The sequence below is a fragment of the Zootoca vivipara genome, chromosome 8, assembly GCF_965207765.1.
Source record: "Zootoca vivipara chromosome 8, rZooViv2.hap1.1, whole genome shotgun sequence".
Lineage (NCBI taxonomy): Eukaryota > Metazoa > Chordata > Lepidosauria > Squamata > Lacertidae > Zootoca > Zootoca vivipara.
Window position 1 is genome coordinate 65,815,076 of NC_142591.1, and position 17,873 is coordinate 65,832,948.

Below are 17,873 nucleotides of genomic sequence, written 5' to 3' on the forward strand. Positions count from 1 at the left end.
ACTCATGCTAGCTCATTAGCTTTCTGTTAATATAAAATTCTAAAATGGGTTTAACGTTGCATCAGAGAAACCGAAAAGCTTGTTAGAACTGCATTCTGTTATTGCAGCTGCAGAAGTATTTGATCCATGCTAGGGATCATTTGGAAAGGGGCTGAAAATAAAAGTGCCAATATAATAATTCCACTATATAAATCTATGGTGCGACTGCATTTGAAATACTGTATACAGCTCTGCTCTGCTCTGCTCTGCTCACCTCACTTTAAAAGGGATACAGTGGTACCTTGGTAGTCGAACACTCGGCTCCCGAACAAATCGGTTCCCAAATGCCACAAACCCAGAAGTCAGTGTCCTGGTTTGCGAACGTTTTCTGGAAGCCAAACGTCCGATGCGGCTTCCGCTTGAAAGTTGGATAGTTACAAGGGAATGGTCTCAGTCGTCGGGTGCACATTTTTATTCTTATTTATTTATGATTATTACTTTGACAAAATAAAATAATTAAACTTAATTTAAAAATTTAAAAGGTGATTAAGAGGAGCTATGATAGAAGTGCCCAGTTACTTAAATGTACTGTGTATCCCACATGTAATCTTACCCCACTAACAAAGTCACGGAAAGGATGAAGTGCAGATACTGCTAATACTACTGTAGATCTAAAGGGGGAAAGAATCATTGTTCATTCAAATGCACATTAAAGACCATGCAGAATTTTGCAGATGTGGGAAATGCAAATAGCAATTTAAGAGCTGCTTGTAGAAACTGCTTATGTAAACAGACAACTTAGATTAGTAGAATGACCTAGCATCAGGTATCATTGAGAGAAATGTCAGCAAAGTGCAACACATTAAGAACATTTAATATGAACAAAGTGATTACCAAACGTTTGATTCTTCTCAACATCCACCTCTGCTCCTGCAAACACTTTTTTTTAAAAAAAAAAACACACAACCCAATGCATCAAAACACATCAAAAATACAACTAGGCAATAGTCATATTTCATGGCATTAACATAAAACCATTTCTTTAAATAGTCACAAAGAGTGATACCAAATGGTGTCCTTCCACTGATCTCTGTAATCAGTGCAGAGTAAGAGGGACATTTCAGCAGTAACCCTTGCAGCTGTGCACCCATTGGAAACTGCACCACAGGGGGGCCCAGTCTTCTAAAGCAGATTTGGGGAGGCACAGAGGGCTGGGGGGGGGGAATGGATTGTCCAAGGAGGGGCTGATAGCTGAGTGGTAAAGAATCTGCTTTGCATGCAAAAGACCCCAGGTTCAATCCCTGGTGTCTCCAGGCAGGGGTGGGAGAGAATCCTGCCTGAAACCCTAGAGTACAGCTGCTGCCTGTCAGTGTAGGTAATTCTGAGCTAGTTGGACCAGTGGCCAGACTCAGTATAATGCAACTTCCAATGATTCTCTATACCAAAAATTGCCACTCAATAAATCTGTTAGTCTTTAGGTGCAATAATGCTGTTTTTTAAATTTTAAATAGCCAGTTGGGAACAAAACATATGGGGCACGATAAGAACACTTTTTAAGTTCAATTGATTTGCAGGGAAGAGACTTGAGGTCATGATAAACTTTCTCATTAAAATCAATTGTATTCAAAAGTGTTTAACTTGGCTGGATCATAACTTGGCCCAACTGTTAGCTGGATCTATGAACATCAACATCAATTTGTGTATTCTGGAAGACTTAATGTTGATAAAGGAATGAATGAATTACAGCCGGTCATGCAAAATTCTACCTATGCACCAAAGCAATTCCGGCTCCTTTATGACAGGCAAATAAGACATTCAGTTACACCACCTCCATCAAGACCACAAGGGAAACAAGTCATTTAACTGAATGGGTGGATATAATTCTGAAAGGCTGGATAGCATTCATATGACATTTTATCCTCTCTGACATGTATCTGGATAATATCCTTCATATAACAAGTCCACCTAGTATAACTCAGAACAGAGCTACCAATTAAGATATACAGCAGGGTCTTTAGTTATTAAGTTCCTCAGAATACAGTAGACAACATGGAAGAATGAACTGGTGGACATTTGGACATGGATAAACCAACTGTTGGGTGTGTAGATAATTTTGGATTGTACTTTTTTATTGTAAAAATAAAAAACGGAAGCTACCTAGAAGGCTCTTTAATAGAATGTTGATCCATTGCTACTGTAATTTCTACTGAGAAAGGAAATGATCCTGATTGCTTATCATATGCCTAAGGAAGCAATCTGCCAAGAGATGGATCCGAACCAAATCATCAGTAGTAAAATTATTCATCATTTAACTGGAATGGTGAAAAGGGAAGGAATATCTAATATGTGTGGGTCCTTCCCACCCCCACTTCACATCACCTGTAACCTATAGAAAGAATAGGCTGTACTGTAGCTTTAAAAACAATATGATAAACACTGGTACAGAACTTGCAGGGAATTACAATCCCTCAGGAGTCTTCACATAGTGGGTTTTTCATATATTTCTAGCATTTGCTGAGCTACGGCCTCTGTCCTTAGGATAGCTCTTTCTACTGATACTCCAACATGCCAGAAAGCAAGAGGCAATGCCTTGATTTTCCTTGTATCTTGATAATCAGAATAAGAATGGTGCTAACAGACCCTCTTGCTAATATCATTCCCAACCATCAGCAGACACAAGCCATCTGGATCTCTCCCCCTTTGGCTCTGAGCAGCACCAAGATTTATATTTCAAAGGGAAGTTGAGCACAGATAGCTATCTTAAACCAAGGCTATTAGTCCATATAATTCAGTATTGTCTACACCAGGCATCCCGAAACTTCGGCCCTCCAGATGTTTTGGACTACAATTCCCATCTTCCCCGACCACTGGTCCTGTTAGCTAGGGATCATGGGAGTTGTAGGCCAAAACATCTGGAGGGCCGCAGTTTGGGGGTGCCTGGTCTACACTGACTAGCAATGAGCCTTTCCCTACCTGGAAATACCAGGGATCTAATCAAGGAACTTTTCCATGCAAAGCATCTGTTGAACTATAGCCATTCCCTTACACATACTTCATACTGTTGTGTTGATGGACAAAATCTCCACCCCAAAGTGGGGGGGGGGCGGCTGTAGCACATAATAGCACAATAAATAAGGCCAGTGCCCCCCTTTACCACTGAAGGAACCGGGGTACAAGCAAATTGCCCACAATAGTTTATTTCTGCATTGGATTGCTCCCAGAGTAGCAGCAAATCCATCATGTCTTCATGTCTTCATCACATTCCACACTTAAAGCTTTGGAGTTCCTGGGCAGGGGAAAACAAACCAGAGCATTAATATAACATGAAATAAAAGGTGACAACTGGATTCTGAATCCCATCAGCCCCAGCGAACATTGGTCAGTGGTCAGGGGTGATGGGAACTCCAGTCAAGCAAAAGATATGGAGGGTCACAGGTCCCCCAATTTAGATAATTCACAACTAAATACTATAGAGATGATCTTATTTGAATTAAAAGCTTAGAAATATCTCTACTCAAACTGGAATGAGTTTGCATGTTTTCATGCTTATTGTGCACAGATATGGTGAAAGACATTATAAATTGCCAATTGCCATCTTTACCACAGAGAAAAATAACACCTCCCAAGAAGAAAACTGATTTTCTGCAACAGCTTGATCCTATGTGTGATTACTTAGAATAAGTACCACTTTAAAAAATAAATAAATGAACTGACTGAAGTAAACATTTGTAGGATGGCAGTCTACACTGAACCAAGGGGGCTTGGGGATCGTAAAGAAGAAAATGCTTTGTAGCAGAGAAAGCAATCTGATTCAACATATGTTCACTCTCAAGAAAGCCCCACTGAATTCCATTTGACTTTCTCCCCGGTTAATGTGCACAATATTGCAGTCTTACAGCCTATTGCAATGCATGTCTATTTGGGATTGTCCTATTCTGCCCAGTGGGGTTACCTGCAGGTGGGAGTTCACAGGGTTGCAGCCGAAGAGCCCAAAGTGTAAACGAAATCAGTGGAAATGTTAAGTGCAAGCCTAAGTACACCCCACTGAGACCATCGGGGCTTAACTTTGGGCTGGGTAACACCCTCAGAGTGTGAAAATATTAATATTTATGAACAGGAACCCTGCTGTGTTGGCACGACGCCACTGTGCAGATGGGGAGTTCTGCAATAAGACTAATTAAATCACCAATGCCAGTGTTTCTTGTGAAAGTGGACTTTGGCAAAGCAAGAGGTGGAAGAAGCAAGCACAGCAGGAGCAGCTTCTCCACAGGGCAGGCAGAATGACAAGAGTATGAAGTCAGAGCAGCACAGACGATGATGATGATTTATTATTCTGGGCAGCTTCCAACAAAATATTAAAATACAATAGTCCATCAAACATTAAAATCTTCCCTAAACAGGGCTGAAGGGCTGCCTTCAGATGTCTGGTAGTTGTTTTTCTCTTTGACATCTGGTGGGAGGGCATTCCACAGGGCGGGCGCCACTACCGAGAAGGCTCTCTGCCTGGTTCCCTGTAACTTGGCTTCTTGCAGTGAAGGAACTGAAAGGAGGCCCTCAGAGCTGGACTTCAGTGTCCAGGCTGAATAATGGGGGTGGAGACACTCCTTCAGGTATACTGGACCAAGGCTGTTTAGGGCTTTAAAGTCAGCACCAACACTTTGAATTGTGCTCGGAAACGTACTGGGAGCCAATGTAGGTCTTTTAAGACCGGTGTTATGTGGTCTCGGCAGCCGCTCGCAGTCAGCAGTCTAGCTGCTGCTGGATTAGTTGTAGTATCCAGGTCACCTTCAAAGGTAGCCCCACATAGAGCGCATTGCAGTAGTCCAAGCGAGAGATAACTAGAGCATGCACCACTCTGGTGAGACAGATGGAGGCGCAGAAAGTGTTGGTGGACAGGCTGCAGCAGTACCTGGGCTTTCATTGCCAGTCTGCAAATGCAACTTAAGACTGCATCACTCATCAGGCTATTGCTCCATCAAGCTCAGCGTTGTATATACTGCCTGGTAGCAGCTCTCCATGGTTTTGGACAGGGGGTCTCTCACAACCCCAGCGAGGTGCCAGGGATTGAACCTAGGATGTTCTGCATGCAAACCAGCTGCTCTACCACTAAACTATGGCCCTTCCCATAACTTGGGCAAGCCACGTATGCAACAAGACAAAGATAACTTAATGAAGCACCAAGGGGATTAGCAAGGTATTGGTCCATGAAGCATGCAGAACAGCTACAACATTTTAGATATATATTTACTTCCTACAACAGACTTCCCTAGTCTGAGGCCCTCCAGATGACACCTCTGCCTTGAGCATCACCTGAGAGCATCAACAGTATTTCAGTTTGTTTAAAGTAGCAATAGGAAAACACAGTTTACTGAGCATCTGATTATATCACACAATTCAAACCGGAGAATTACGACCCCACCCCCCTTGAAACCTACTTTCACTATCTTTGGGATGTAATAGACGTTGTTTCACAAAAGCACTGCTGTAAGTTGTTGTGATCATGGGTTTTTCTGACTGATCGCTCTTCAGCGTGAGAAAGTTTGAGAGCTCTGAATGCCAAAGAAAGAAAGAAAGAAAATCCAAAAACGTTTCAGGCAATGCAGCGTTGAGAAATGCTGCTATTTTTTGTAACTAGCCCAGCAGAATACATGGAAGGCAACTGTTGTCATGATCTGTGGGACACACAGTGAGATGCTCTAGCAAAATTACAAATGGGGTGGGTGGGTGTAAACTGGGAGTACTAGATGGTACCAATAGCAGCCAGTTCCCCTCTCCCTCTGCCCTTCTCCTGCATTACAATCGTATTCTGCCTGTCTTCCTGCTTTGAATCTGCATTTCTATGTTCTGGCCTCCTTTCATAACTCTCCAGGAAAGAGGGGGAAACACACATTTCCCTATGCCCATGCTATTTCCCTCGAGAAAATGGAGACAAGCACTTCAGAGAAGCACGTCAAGGGCAGATGACTGTTCTCAGAGGTCTAAGCACTCTCATCCCCCCCACACCTCCAAAGGGACCCTAAACTCTGACAACCCTAGAACTGGTGTAGTTAATTCCCTCCTCCTGGCTACAATGTGGGTTGGGAAAACCAAAAAGCTTCCCAAACCAAAAAAAGGGAGGGAAGCTTCCTCCTTTCTGATAAGCCACAACAAGTCTGTGTAAGATAATGTCAATCCTTTTGCAAGCAAAACAGGGTTTTTTGTTTTGTTTTCAATGAAGCAGATTAAAATGCTGTAGCACTAGAGGCAAAAAGAACAACCAAAACCTCTATTGCAGCTCTCTAATAACCACCTGTGACCAGCAAGGCATATCTTTGAGATTCATGCAGTTGCTCCACCATGAAATCTTACTGCTACCACTAACAACCATCCTGCTCTGCCCGGGAAGCTCCATGAAAAGTATTCCATGCATAGGCAGCTGTGTTTCATACATTTAAGTGAGAAAATGAGTCATAAGTGGATCCACAGCAACCTCTCTCTAGCAACAGAACCTGATGAAAAGCTGACCTGTATACGCTGATGATGCTATTGATTTTTTATCCAGTTCATCTTGGATCTTCAGAAGAACTCTTTCCTGCTGGAGAGCTTCTAGGTACTTTGAATAAGACCAGGCCTACATTAAAAATAAAATAAAAAACCAAGAAATTAATTGTGGCACAATGGTTTAGTGGGCTTTTGTTTTGCTGTGTAAGATAATGTCAATGTTTTTGGACGCAAAACAGGGTTTTGTTTTGTTTTTAATGAAGCTCTAAAAAGGTCTATCATGCTGTAGCACCATAGGCAAAACAGACAACCAATTCCTCTGTTGCAGCTCTCTAATAATCGCCTGTGACGTATCTTTGAGATTCATGTGTATTACCCAACCACAATTTCAGCCTGTGTTGGACCTCTCCTGATTTATTTTGCACAAGTAAGTAGGAAAACCACAGCAGGCTGCGCTTTGTAGATGCAGTCAGATGGAACGCTGACATAGAGCTGTCCCATATGGTGCTGTATGTTCTCCAAATTCCCACTTTGGAGATAAGGGGCTGAAACTCAAGCAAGAGACGGTCCCATTTAAATGTATCTCACATTCCTATTGAACCTACAATTCCACCAGGCAGTTCTCTTGAGCAATCCCCAGTGAAATACATGAGAGCCAGCCTCGTTCATTTCAGTGGAGCTCACCTATGAGACGTCCTGTGAGGGCTTGTATATTTTGACTCAGATCTAAGTCCCTCTAAGAGGTGAAAATACAACCCTTCCTTCTGCAGCTACCATGAATGTGACCAGGAAGAAAACATAAGAGAGGGGTTTCTAGACAGGGTACCCGAGTAAAGTATGTTGGGAAGGCAAATTCCCTATATACCCTGGGTCCAAACCTGTAATTTTTCATTAAAATATGTCAATTTGGATTTGACATTGAATTAGCATTCCCACTTCAGTCCCATATTACGTAAACTGCTTAGAAATCTTGATTAAGTGGTATATAAATCTTGTTAAATAGATAACAATAATAATGGAGAAATCAGAAGTCATTTCTACAGCTCTGACTTCTCCGATTGTTAATAGATTAAATATGATAAGAAGTACCATAAAAATGATCATAATACCTTGCTATGGCATATTAATAGCTATTGGAGGATCAGTCCCTTTGCTTATCAGCTCAAAATACTTCAATATGTGTGGAATATGCTAGGCCACATTTTGGGCTTTCTTAGGGATCTGGAAAAAAGTGCTCATGGCCCTTACACAGGCCTAGTGATCCTGTATTTGATCTCTTATTTCCAAAGGACTATTTGTGTCTCTTCCTTCATCAAGCATAAGGACCATATGCAACAGAACAAAGTACATATGTTTTGGTATTACTGTCGTAACACTCAAGGGGTACTGCTTGCACTGGGTGTCACACCTTTTCGTTTTGCCTCTGGAGAAGTTCTAGATTGTGTGTGTGTGTGTTTTAATTAAGGAGGTGAAAAAAAATTGGGGTTTATTCATCTGTTTGCACCCCTTCAAAACAGTAAATGTCCCTCCTTCTTTTTACAATGCCCAGCATTTAAAAACATTTAGGGTATCATTGTTAGTGTAAACAGAGCTACAACTAAAAGAATGGGTCCTTGCCCAAAAGAGCTTACAATCTATATTTTGACAAAGTGGAAGACAAAGGTGGAAGGAGGGAAGGAAGAACAGAAACTACCAAGTAGCGGGGGGGGGGGATTAGCAAGTGCAATTACGTGTGGGCAAGCTTCATTTCAGTTCCATGTACTGTACGAATAATAATAATAATAATAATACTGAAATATTATTTATTATTTATACCCCGCCCATCTGGCTGGGTTTCCCCAGCCACTCTGGGCGGCTTACAACAGAAAAATGAAATAAAATAATCTATTAAACATTAAAAGCCTCCCTAAACAGGGCTGCCTTCAGATGTCTTCTAAAAATCTGGTAGCTGTTTTTCTCTTTGACATCTGATGGGAGGGCGTTCCACAGGGCAGGGCCCTCTGCCTGAATGAAATCAGTTGGATCAGAAACTGCTTGCAAACTGCTCTAAACAATATCACTGATTCATAACAGACTGTGATAAATGCAATTAGAAATTGAAGAACTAATAGGCATGTCCTCCGCCTTAGCCTTTGTACAAATATCAAACAACCAATTCAGATATGGGGCTAGTAATAGCAGCAGCTTCAACCTCCTGTTGACTCATAAAGGAACAACTTTACATAGTTTATCACCAATCACCTGTCGGCCATATTCAGTAAAGCTCGGCGAAGATGAAATCTCACTTTTACTCATTTTACTCTCAAGAACAGAACCCATCTTAACAGACATGGGAGTTTTCTTCCCTAATGCCTAGCAATAAAAAGAAAACTTGATTAATCTCAGTTTAAGGTGAGTTAAAGCACTGTACTTTATAGGCTTCATGAGATTTTTTAAAGCTTTGCTCTACACCCTTTTATACTTTATGTTTTCAAATTCCCAAAAGCCAGTAAGAGCAGGCATCCCCAAACTGCAGCCCTCCAGATGTTTTGGCCTACAACTCCCATGATCCCTAGCTAAGAGGACCAGTGATCAGGGATGATGGGAATTGTAGTCTAAAACATCTGGAGGGCCGAAGTTTGGGGATGTCTGAGTAAGAGCAACCTCTCAGTAATACCACCTGTCTGGACAGCTAGAGGAGATGCAGAAGTGTCTTTGGCTGCTACCCTTCAGTGAGATAACACTTTCCTTGCAAATCAAATGAGACCTGTTTTATACAACTCTTGAGACACCATCAACAGAAGAATCAAGAGCTTGGAAAGGAACTTCAAATTAACATTCACATGATGTGAACATGGATCAGACACAACACACAAATGTTCATTAATTTATATTTCGGGTGAGGGTTTTATCTTTCCTCCTTCTCAGGTGCTCAGCCTCCACCTTCAGGGTGACTACTATGGGGAGAGATTGGGCTCAGAGACAGCACACTGCCGCTGTCTGAACCTATTCCCCATCCCTTCTGCAATCACTTGAGGGTGTTCAGCCTCCTTTCCCCCCCTCAGCAACCTTTGGGGAAGAGGAGAGCATTTGCTGGCTCTTGTGTAGGCTGAAGGAAGCTACCAAAGTTAACCCCCCCCCACACTCTAATCCTGGTTCCTGGTCAGGGCTAGCATCTGCATGTTGCCTCTTGCTGCCCAGTGGTATTCCAAGAAGGATACATGCACCACTCATGGCTGCAGCTTGAATAATATCTACTGCTGGTAGATTTCCTATTCTAATCTACCTTCCCATCCAGTAAGGGCAAGGTGTATATCTGCTATTGCTAAAGACCCTGCCTGGATTCCTCCCCTACCTTCCCTTCTGCTGGGACTCCCAGCATTCCAGGTGTGGCAGAGCTACTTTGCTACTACATGTATATTTAGATGAGTGGGCCCATGTTCATATGGAAGCAACTCTCTGAAATGATGGAACACCTTTTCTCTGGAGATGCTTGAAAGCCCAGGGTTTTCTGGCATCGCTAGAAGCTGCTTTAGCTTGCAATGTTACATTTCAGCAACATTTCAATGTATGCTTTATATTAAAATATTGTACCTGCTTCAAGTTCCAAGGAGGGCTGAAAACAAACGTAATGAATGAATTAGATTAGCATTTATGGGAGGGGGGAGGGGGAGAAACAGAGCGAAAGAAATACTATTTTTTAAAATCTGGACAGTGGTGTCTTTCCGTTGACTTCAGCAGAATTTGAGTCAGATCCATATCAAAATCGTTTTCACTGTCCCGCCTGCCTAAAGTTGGTGATGCTCTTTTGTGTCTTAGCTTTTCTCACCCCGTCATCTGTTTCTCTTGTTTTTCTCAGCTTCTTTTCTCTTCGCTTCTCCAGAATAGGCAAAATCTTCTCGTCAGCCAAATTGCTTCGGAACTCACAAAATTGTGGCCAGAATTTAAACAGAAGAGCAAAAATAGTCATCTGAAGCAGGAAAAAGAAGAGGGGACTTTTATTTGTTTTAACAGCATATAGCAGGAGTACACAGAAGGTGGATCAGGGTCTACTAGAAGATCTCAAGCTGATCTGAAGCAGATTGACCGGGGTTCTGACTTCCAACTGTTCAATAACAGGAAATGCAAAACAGCTTTCCACACCTAAGTTGGGCTGCTGAAATGGAGAAAGCTAAGAAGGGTCTCCTCCTGATGAACTGTGTTAAATGATGTTTCATCAAGCATTATCCCACCTTTGCAGTATGCTTTCCCATCAATTTCCTTCTCACAAAAATTTCAATTTGGGAGTGGATTTCTTGAGCAAAATCTCCAAATCATCTCTAAACCTGAATTTGCTGGTACATGATAAGAATCCCACCTCAAAATAGGAACAGCCTGGAAGTGTGAAAGGACTTGGAGTTCAGATCAGCTCCAGTTCCTAGCCTTACAATGTGCTCAGAGACACCCTGTTCCTAAATTCTAGTTGTCTCTCTTTTACCCTTGGCTCTGGTTAGTAGATCTTGGGAGTTCTAGTAAAAACCAAAATAGCTCCAACAAGCCTGGCGCCTGCTCATCCCTGGTATAAAGAGAAACCGATGGTGCTGCAGACAATTGGAATATTTGCCATAAAAACAAAGCACATCTCTTTTTCCTAATGCCCAGCACAAACCACCACCTCCCTCCATATTGTTGCCCAGTATTTTGCTTCAGACCTGCACATACTTCTCATCAGTATGTGTTTATTGCTGATGAGAAACCTACCTAAAACCACAGTTAATAAGCATTTCATTAAAAGAATGTCCTAAATAATTGCTTGCATTAATAAAAGCACAGAATGGCAGGTTTTGGTTTTTTAAAAAATGTTTTGTGTGTGTGTGTGTGTGTGAGAGAGAGAGAGAGAGAGAGAGAGAGAGAGAGAGAGAGAGAGAGAGAGAGAGAGAGAATGAGAATCATGATGGTTGTTTTTAACCCAACTATTTTCAAGAATATTCTATTTACAAAGGCAAGGGAGCTTTTTAAAAAACTAAAAAACAAACAAACAAACAACAACAACAACACATTGCTTTTTAAGAGAAAGGGATTTCATCACTGTATAAGTTCTGAAAGAACAGAGCTGACAGAAAATGTTTCAAGCGATATCTTTTTGCAATGTATGTTTTAAACTAGGTGGGGAAACCCACACAAATCTGAATGCAAAGACCAATACTGTATTCAAAGGCTGGTCTCAATTAAAGCATTAACGCATGAACCTATGTTGTGCGGATACTACCATTATATAGTTTAGCCAATAGGCGACACTGGACTTAGTTATATCGGGGTGAAGTTGGAAGTCACTGTCCATCTAGCTCCCTGACAGGTGTGCCCTTTAAGCTTCTATGACAAATGACAGTTCCCAGGATTCTTTGGGAGAAGCTATGTCATTGTTAGCATTGTAAGCAGCCATTGCGTGGACAGGCGGAGTCTCCCAAAGCCCAGGCGACCCCCTGAGCAGAATACCAACTGGTGCTTGGAGGTAAGATTCAAATTCTATTGTGTGAGCTGGAAAGTCCCTCCCCTTACCTGGCCATCCCCTGGCAACACCTCCCCAGGCAGGATTGGACGCTAGGCTGGAGTAGGCAGAGACCCCTGGCATCCTACCTGGGAAGGTGGTGCCAGCACCGAACTACCAGGGAGTCGCCTTATGGGATCAGGGGGCTGCGCGTGACCACGCAAAGGTCGCCCCCCATTTGATGTGTCAAGCAGTCATTGTTATGAAGCTTTGTGGCCTACTCCAACATGCAGATTGCCTCTAATGATGTTAATGGCATATGATCCACTAGAATATTGTTGGTTCTCACAATAAATACGTTGAGTCCCAATTCAAAGAGGGAGATGTGAGACAAAGCACTAGGGAACACATTGTGCCTGGAGCTGTGCATGAATTCTTGGCTGAGGTGACATTTGAACCCAGGTCTCTTGGACTCAAGGCTACCCACTATCCATATCGGCCTGATGAAAGTATCCACCATGACCTGGATAAATTTGTCCGTTCCAAATGGCATCTCTGGGTTTAGCTGCATTTCTCATTCATACATTGGAGCCCTTTATCTACCCCACAATCTGTTCCGACTCTTGCCCTCAGGGATGTTTTACGGATTCATATTAATATCTGTTTAAAAGGTGAGGGGTGTTGGTAGGGAAGAACTGTTGGTGGTATTTTGTGGAAGTGAAGAATTAGCTAAATGGCCTTTCAAAACAGAAGCATAAAAGGTAGTCACTGCTGGTGGTCGACAGTACTAGTTTTTACAGATGACCCTATTTGGTCAGTACAGCAGAACAAGCATACTTTTTTAAATAAATAAAAAAAGCGGGGAGGAGGGGGAAAGAGCCTACAACCACATCCAATAACATCACTCATCTAAAGAAAAAGGGCAGTGCATCTGATCAAGTTAAGCTGCCCTTGTGCATTGCTGACATTTGCAAAATCCCTGACTCAGATCCAAAAATCCTTAGGTGTCTGCACTCACACAGTGGGATACACTGATTTTTCATACAGTGGTACCTCTACTTACAAATGACTCGACTTACGAATGTTTCTACTTACGAATGGAGCTCTGTCCGCCATCTTGGATGTGTTTTAGATAGGATTTTTTCTAATTACGAATTTTTAGATAGGGTTGCTTCTACTTACGAATTTTTTCTCCCAATGCATTCCTATGGGATTCGACTTACAATTTTTTTTTACTTACGAATGTGCGTTTGGAACGCATTAAATTTGTAAGTAGAGGTACCACTGTATTGGCAGCAGCTTTTATGAACTACATTGGTGGTAGAGGGAGAGAGAGAGAGAGAGAGAGAGAGAGAGAGAGAGAGAGAGAGAGAGAGAGAGAGAGTCCCCTAACTTTCTGGAGTAGTTTTATAAGGATCACAAGAAGCTGCAATGGGAAGGAGGCTTCAGCAGTGCCAGAGCATGGGCAGAGTTTTCTGTGCATGGCTAGAAGGTCAGTCTATGAGTGACTACTTCAATCTGAATCTTTCATATTTGTTACTTAATGCACTAAATTCCGATCTTGCCCATGAGTAAAGGTATGCCTATGGCTCCTTAAATCCAGTTTCATACACTAAAAATCTTGTGCCAATAAATAACTGTGGTGGATGCAAAGCTGTTTCTAGTTTTTTTTAAAAAAAGCTTTGCATCCACCACAGTTATTTACTGGCACAAATCTCAACCCAGAAAACCAGAACCTACCCCTAAGTCTCATTCTCAACACCTCCCAGCTAAACCCAGGGTTTTCATCATTCTGATTATACCTGTGCCTCTCTAAACACATAAGGGCCTAGCTCTTTCCTGTGCTCAATGATCTTCTGGGCCTGCTCCTCAGGTATGTCAATCTGAAGAGCTGGTGGGATGGCAGAATCTATGAAGCAGTTGATGATGGTCGTGATCTTATTCTGGATGATAGCACTGTCACAGTGGGAATGGCACAAGTCCTGAAACGGAAAAGTACAGTAGGCAGGGTAAAGACTCTCTGTAATATAAATATTTTATTTCAGGTAAAGACTCTCAGAGCAACAAACAAAAAAGAAAAATAACACAATGCAATAAATACATTAAGAGAACGTAAAGCAGCAGCAGCAACAACAAGAAGAGAAACAGATTAAAGCAATATAGAAGCAGATTTCTTTAAAAGCTGGGGCAAATAAGGCTTTACTTGGTGTTCAAAATACATTAGACTCCGTGCCAGATAAGCTGCCTTGGGAAGAGTGTTCCATCATTGGCATCTCGTCTATTCAGTTCCATTGCATGTACAGAGCATTTCCCAACATTGAGAGAGATGTGGCAATCTTATACTGTATACTAAAGCACATGGCTTCCCCCAACGAACTGTAGTTTACCCACCACAGAGCTAGAATTCCCAGCACCCTTTGCACACTACTTTTTAGGGGAAGCCATGCACGTTAAATGTAATCGTGTAGTTGTATTAAACACTAACCACACCCAAGAGTGAGGTCTATAGCAGGTGGATAAGCTCAGCTGGCTAGAGTGTGGTACTGACAACGCCAAGGTTTCAGGTTCGATTCCCGTAAGGGACAGCTGCATTTTCCTACATTTACGGGGGGTTGGACTAGATGACCCTCAGGGTCACGCCCAACTCTGTGATTCTATGAGATTTCTTTGAGATATCTATGAGATAAGCAGGCTTGGTGGTGCCCCAAGGGTTGAGGAAATGCATGCGCGCACACACAAACAATTATGTATATAAACAAATACAAAGCAGGGAAAACTCAAAATAGTCCAACAATGACTGACTCTTTTCTGGTTTTGAGCATGCTCAAAATGATGAGCGTCTGTTGGGGGGTGAAACAGGGGTTGGGGCATAGAATGGAGTATCATGGAAAGAGGCTGCGAGGTTGGCTGGAATTCTGAACAGAAGCACTCCACACACTGCAATATTCTGTTGCAGGTCCCGCTTGCCTACTTGAATGCCCAGACAAGCCTTCTGCATATACCGGTACATGTCTGGCTACCAGAAAAATGGATTCTGAAAACAGAGCAATTTTTCAAGTCTTATAGTTGCACGATGAGCCTACAAATGGATTTCAAACGTGCCTCATCTCTATGGCTGTGTACTAAGTATACCTTTACAGCACACCGGAAGCACATTCTCATTTCCCTCAAATCATTCCAGGCTCTATAGTTTATCCCTCACCGATGCACAATTCCAAAGCTGCCCTTAACAAACCATTATGTGGGCACAGACTTATGTTGAATACTTGTGGTCATCCAGACAAGGGCTCCTTGTTCCCTACAACTGGAGGGATGTGTCTCATTAAGAACCACGCGCCTGTCATCACAGAAGAATTCAACATCTTTGACACAGTCCCTTGAATCTTATACGAACAATGTGAGGCATTTTTTTTGCGTACAAAATGTGAAAACGAGCTACAGGCCCTCTGGTCTTCCGGCCACATACTTACTCCCTCAACTCTGCTGGAGGAATGATCTTTGGGGAAGAAAAGGAGGAAGTCTTCGCGATGGGTTGCATCGATAGTCTCAGCAGAAATAAAGCAATGGCCCATCAGCAACCCATATGTTGAATTGGGCCTCCTGAAACCCAGCCAGTCTACCAGCTCAACGGACTGTGTGTCACCAACCTACTGTTGGTGTCCTTGCCTCCCACACAACCAGTCCCAATGAGCACTGGTCACCACTAGACCCTTGTACCTTGTCGAATTCTTCCATCTGTTTGGCTAAAGTAAAGATGAATATTCAATATATAAAATGTATAGCAGATAAGCAGATTTACCATATGCTTTATCTCAGTTAAAAAGGTAAAGGGACCCCTGACCATTAGGTCCAGTCGTGACCGACTCTGGGGTTGCGCGCTCATCTCGCATTATTGGCCGAGGGAGCCGGCGTATAGCTTCCAGGTCATGTGGCCAGCATGACAAAGCCGCTTCTGGTAAACCAGAGCAGCACATGGAAACGCCGTTTACCTTCCCGCTGTAGCGGTTCCTATTTATCTACTTGCATTTTGACGTGCTTTCGAACTGCTAGGTTGGCAGGAGCTGGGACCAAGCAACGGGAGCTTAACCTGTCACAGGGATTCGAACCGCCGACCTTCTGATCAGCAAGCCCTAGGCTCAGTGGTTTAGCCCACAGCACCACCTGGGTTGTTATTATTATTATTATTATTATTATTATTATTATTATTATTATTATTACATCTGTTAGTACCTTTTTTAAAAAAAACTCAAGGCAACTCACAAAACAATAAAATGAGTGACAAGTTTAAAAACAACAACAACCCAGCCCTATAAAAACAACACAAAACATTAGCTAAAGCCACACTAGCCTATCCCATATTGAATCTGGCAAGCTCAGAGTGATGAAGTGTGTTATGATATCCAGCTCCAAATCAGAGGACCCTTAACTGTCATCCACCTAGTGTGGGGAGCCTCTTACTCCAAAAAGCCTAAAGGAATCAAGTGGTCAGGCCCAGCTTTCTCCTATCCCAAAGAAATACCATTGCAGACATAAATGCCACAGTTTATGAGAAACTGAGTTGTTTCCATTCCTTGATAGCCCTGTACCTTATATTTCTGCACCTCCTGCCAGAAGATCACTCCATTCTCCAGTAAATCTCCTTTCAGAGACACATAGCGTTGAAACTGATAGGCTGTGATTGGATTCAACAGGGCTTTGCGGAAAGTAATTATTTCCCGAGATGAAGAAACCCACTTACTGTCCAAATGCTGTCAAAAGGAAAGGGGGGGAGGGCAAGGAGAAAGCACAGTGAGTAAATTTTGTTTTGAAAAGCAATACTACAAGCATTAGTTAGGGTAAACTGCCTGATGCTTATCTTTGCACTGACCCCCAACTTTCAGTAGTTTATTACAGGGACACAATAAGAACTTGGCAACCATTTTCTCCCTCCTATTCTTTTGTTTGATTTGGGCAACATTTCTTTGGAAGGGACGAAAGGGAAAAGGAAATGACTAACAGTGATTTAGAACATATGACTCCATAGTGTAAGTATGGAAAGAGCCATCATTGTTGATTATGGCAAGAAACTTTTTTTTTCTTTTGCAGGCAGAGTGGAAGGGGTTATGAAGAGAAGGGGAAGAAGATCAGTTTGAGATCTTGTGGAAACAAACAAGAGCTGGGAAGAAGCGGGCAAACCACACAGCCTACACATCTAAAAACTCCCCTTGACAGCAACCTCACTAATAAAAGCCACTTTGAAATCCACTGCCACAAGCACAACGGAAGCTGAAGATTTGTTGTTTCTGGAACTCAGTTTCACCAACAGTAAAACACGATTTAATGTCATCAAGACATTTGGAGGATCTTACACTGAGAAAATAGGAACGCATAAAACAGGTGCAAACAAGGAGAAAGCTCAGAAATAAAACTTGAAAGAAATGGAGAGAATCTATGGGGATTAAATAAATGACAAAAATGACTGCATTAACAAAAAGCTTCCCTTCCCCTGTTCCAGCAAATCACCTTTAAGTCACTCATCACCAGCAGCAGTAGTCTGCAGTACAAATCTTACAGCAAGGTGTAAACCACTTAGGGGTTTATTTACAATTAAGCGGTATATGAATTCTGATAAACAAATAAATAAACTACATTTGAAGGTGGAGCTCTCACAAATACAGTGTAAGCACTCGCAATTCCTCTTGCCCTCCTCTGTCAGCATTTATAAGACAGGAAGTTACTAATGGGAATAGAAGACTCTGTTCCCTGTTTCAAAGCTATTCTTTACCTCTCATATGAAATCTCTTGAGCAAAGATCTCTACCCACGTTTTTAAAGAAACTTCCTACCTTTCTGAAACAGCCCAGACAGCTGGGAAATGAAGTAAGCAGAGATAACGGAGGAGTTATGAGGAGGGGGCTTCACATGGTTCACTTGCCCTCGACCCTCTTTAGAATTTACACAAACACACTTTCCTTTATTTCTCAGGCTCA

General features: G+C 42.3%; 1 protein-coding gene across 3 annotated transcripts in view; it reads right to left on the minus strand.

Moving 5' to 3' along the window:
- Positions 1-436: 436 nt before the first annotated feature.
- Positions 437-17,873, minus strand: part of RGS22 (regulator of G protein signaling 22) — an 80,528-nt gene continuing 63,091 nt past the window's right edge. For all 3 annotated transcript variants that reach the window (XM_088675741.1, XM_060277686.2, XM_088675740.1), the window contains 7 exons: positions 16,492-16,653; positions 13,708-13,887; positions 10,268-10,408; positions 8,701-8,811; positions 6,484-6,589; positions 5,415-5,528; positions 437-3,265 (listed from right to left, as the gene is read on the minus strand). In XM_088675741.1, coding sequence (XP_088531867.1) covers positions 3,249-3,265; positions 5,415-5,528; positions 6,484-6,589; positions 8,701-8,811; positions 10,268-10,408; positions 13,708-13,887; positions 16,492-16,653 — 831 coding nt within the window. In that variant the 3' untranslated portion in view covers positions 437-3,248. The remainder of the gene's footprint in view (positions 3,266-5,414; positions 5,529-6,483; positions 6,590-8,700; positions 8,812-10,267; positions 10,409-13,707; positions 13,888-16,491; positions 16,654-17,873) is intronic.